A 3,746-nucleotide genomic window follows, 5' to 3' on the forward strand; every position below is an offset into this window, starting at 1 on the left:
TAACTGTTTGAAATCATAATCATCTTTGAAAACAGCTCAGGGGACCATCTACAGGTTTGTGACAGATTCATGTGTCTTAAGAATTATCTGAAACAATTATTAAGTTAAACTTAAAACAATCTTTTTCTTGCCTAAGAAAAGACAAAATATGTTTTTTTCACCTACCCCTAGACACACCAAGAGTTTACACAACTTAGCTGTAAGAAGGATCTGTGGAAACAAAGAATACATAAAATGTTATAAAACTAAAATATTTTTCTAAATTAATAAAATCATTTTATTTCTCAGAAACATGCATGCCATAATGCAATTTCCTCAGGAAGCGTTTTTTTTTCTCCTTTTCCATGTTCCCTGACTCCCGAAGAAGGAAAGAAATCTAGAAAGAAAGTGTAAAAAAGGAAAGAGAAAGCCATTGTAGATGTACTTTCCAGAGACAAGAAAAATTAATCTTTGATTGTTAAATAATGACTACTTTTAATATCTTAAAAAGTCTCCCGATCCCCACCTTTATCTCCTCTAATTAGTTTTCTTTTCCTAAAAACATTCTGCATTCAGCTGAATCCCATTTTTCCTTTCCTTGCTACTACACTGATATTTATATTGTTTATTTAAAGCAAAGAAGATTACAACTATGTTTGGGTTAGTAAGATTTTTCTGAGATGTTCTTTGTAATTTAACCACGGCCTACAGCAGTTTGTTATGAAAAAGTACTTTTAAGACTAACCAATAGCTTTCTCTGATATAGACTGCATTAAACTGGAAAATGCTTAATAACAAGATGCTCATAAGGCAGTTTATATCCATCAGCATTAATGCACAGCTCTACTCAGAATATGTATGGGCTTTGAGGATTTTCGTGACAGTAGAGCTCAAATTGTTATAGTCAGTCACTTCATCATTAACACATGAAGGACACACATAATGACTCACGTAATTTTTCTAGCAGACAAATAAATTGTAATTAGTTCGTGACAATTGTTTGGATTAAATATTACTCATGTCCATCAGGTGCTTCTTTGTTTTGCGCCATGAAAATCCTCAATTTGATTAACTACTTTCTAACTGGGCAGCAGTTGACCTGCTCCATTTCCATCAGCTTGGTGTGTACTGCTCTCCACAGCGCGGCATTGTAGTGCCCTACTTAGTGTGAAGCTTTGCCCTCTAGCATTCTTCTCAGGGTATCCTTTACCTCTGCATTTCTCAGGCTGTAGATGAGAGGGTTTAGCATGGGAATTACAAGGCTATAAAACACAGAGATCACTTTGCTATACCTCCATGAATTCCCTGTTTTTGGTTGCTGCAGGTACATGAAAAACAATGTTCCGTAGAAGATGGTGACCACGGTGAGGTGGGAGGCACAGGTGGAGAAGGCTTTGCACTTGCCCTGGGAAGACTGGATTTTTATGACAGAGACCAGGATGCAGATGTAGGAGACCAGGACGGTCATGAGGGATCCAGTAAGATTCACTGCCGAGAAGATCAGGAGTTGCTTTTCTTTGTTGTGGGTGTTAGAGCAGGAGAGTGCGAGGAGAGGGGGGTCGGCGCAGTAGAAGTGGTGGATCACGTTGGAGTTGCAGAAAGACAGCTGGAAAGTCAGTACTGTCTGTATAACAGAGTTCAGGAAACCATAGGTGTAGACTCCTACCACCAACTCCTTGCAGACCCGTTGTGTCATGATGGCTGTGTAGATCAAGGGGTTGCAGATGGCCATGTAGCGGTCATAGGCCATGGTAGCCAAGAGGAAGCATTCAGTAGTGGAAAAGGCACCAGAGAAGTACAACTGAGCAAAACAGCCTGAAAATGAGATGGTTTTTTTCTTCACCAATAAATTTTGCAGCATTTTGGGCCCAATGGAAGACGAATAACAGAGATCAATGAAAGCCAGGTGACTGAGGAAATAGTACATGGGCGTGTGAAGCCGCGAATCTGCCTTGATGAGCAGGATCATGCCAACGTTTCCCACCAGGGTAATGAGATAAATCACCAGGAACACCACAAAGAGGGGGAGCTGAAGCTCAGGGCGATCTGTGAATCCCATGAGGACAAATTCTGTCACGGTGGTGCGATTACCTCTTGCCATTTTGTTCTTCTACCTGGTGTGAAGAGAAGAGATATGATTCAAAATGATCAGATACATAAAAACCCAATCTTCTTGTGTCTCCATCCTAGCATCAGATGTTAAAAATCTACCATTTCATAAGTACCCAAATGGTTGGATGGAGTTTGCTTCTTTTAAGAACCACAGCATGAGTTTCCTCTGCTGTATTTTCAAGTTTACAGTGCTGATACTTTCGGTTTAATTCTGAACTCCACCTAGGGCCAGATAGCACATCTGATTCTGGAAGGAGAGAGGGCACCACACTGCTCCTGCTTTTGTGGGTCTGCTGGAAGGGCTCACAAAGGAGAATAACCTACGGATGGGTACAGGTTCACAGAGTACTTCAGAGACCTGTGGGAGAGTGTGGACAGTGGAAATGGATGACTCATTCATTGATTCTTACCCATGGGTCAAATGTCCACTGCCCATCTTTGTTGTGAAAGACACTATGGAAAATGAAGTGGGCATGAAGATGAAGAAAAGTATGTCTGCTGAGAGGGTGCTCACAGGCTGGTAGGAGAAACACGTATGTAAATAATTAGTTTCAGTTCAGTGCAGACAGTGCTTTTCTTCATTAGGGTTTCTCTTGCTATGATAAAACACTATGACCAAAACTAGGAGGAAAGGGTTTATCTCATCTTACAGCCTGCAATTCATCGCCAAGAGAAGTAAGGACAGTAATTCAAGGCAGGGACTCATGCAGAGGTCATGGAATGGTATTACTCACGGACTTGCCCTCCATGGCTTGCTCAGTTTGCTTTCTTATACCATCCAGGATCACCAGCCTAGGGATGTCACCACCCAGGGTGGGTGGCGCCCTCCACATTAATCATTAATCAAGAAAATGTCTGACAGTGCCATAAAGAGACTAATGTCTTACATCAACCTGCCCTCTGGCAGAGTGTTGTGTATGAAGGGAGGGTCAACAGCTTTTAAAGAGGGGATTCTGAATTATTCCAAACATCAGGCTGAATATTAACACAACTTAACAGTGAAATATTGGTGTACTCTTCATAGCAGAGAGGACTATAAATGAAACAAACAGAAAAAATAAGCAAGCAAAAAACCAGCCTGATTTCTGCTCTATTGTTAACATAACTGCTTAATGATGTTCATGTGTGAATATAAACACAGACTCATCTCTTTGTGTATAAATGAGATCACAGTTTTATGCTTTACTTCTTCATAAACTCAGCAATTATGCCATGCCATTCCTTTTCATAGCTATGTTGTGATTTATTAGTTCCCTCTTATTGGAAACATTTTCCACTTAATTCAGTAGATATATGCTTCTGGGCTCCACTTAGGGTTATGAACACGTCTGGTGCTGGGGTGAAGATGTTTAAAATTTGTAATTTACAGGTTCTATCTATCTTTTGATGGTGGTTAACACATTAATTCAACTCTTTGATATTTATGTATATACTATACTTAGTTTTCAGTTTTCTGCTTGTACTTTAAAGTTGCTACATTATTTTTTCTTTGTGCTAAACAGTAAGTTTTGTGCCAATTTTTTTTCCTTTTGAAATTCTGATTTTTGTGACATGGTTTATAAACACTTCTAAATTTAATAACACTAAATTTATCTGTTGTTTTATTTTATGTATTTATCAGATCTTATTTTTTTACTTTACAATCTTTGATACTC

At 39.2% G+C, this 3,746-nt stretch overlaps 1 protein-coding gene across 1 annotated transcript; it reads right to left on the bottom strand.

Annotated features, from left to right (window-relative positions):
- Window positions 1–1,141: 1,141 nt before the first annotated feature.
- On the bottom strand, window positions 1,142–2,080 carry LOC125416993 (olfactory receptor 5M5-like). The gene has a single exon (XM_048460195.3). It carries the CDS (start codon window positions 2,078–2,080, stop codon window positions 1,142–1,144), a length of 939 nt encoding a protein of 312 aa, XP_048316152.3.
- Window positions 2,081–3,746: the final 1,666 nt, after the last annotated feature.

The sequence above is a fragment of the Myodes glareolus genome, chromosome 7, assembly GCF_982192425.1.
Source record: "Myodes glareolus chromosome 7, mMyoGla1.1, whole genome shotgun sequence".
Taxonomy (NCBI): Eukaryota; Metazoa; Chordata; class Mammalia; order Rodentia; family Cricetidae; genus Myodes; species Myodes glareolus.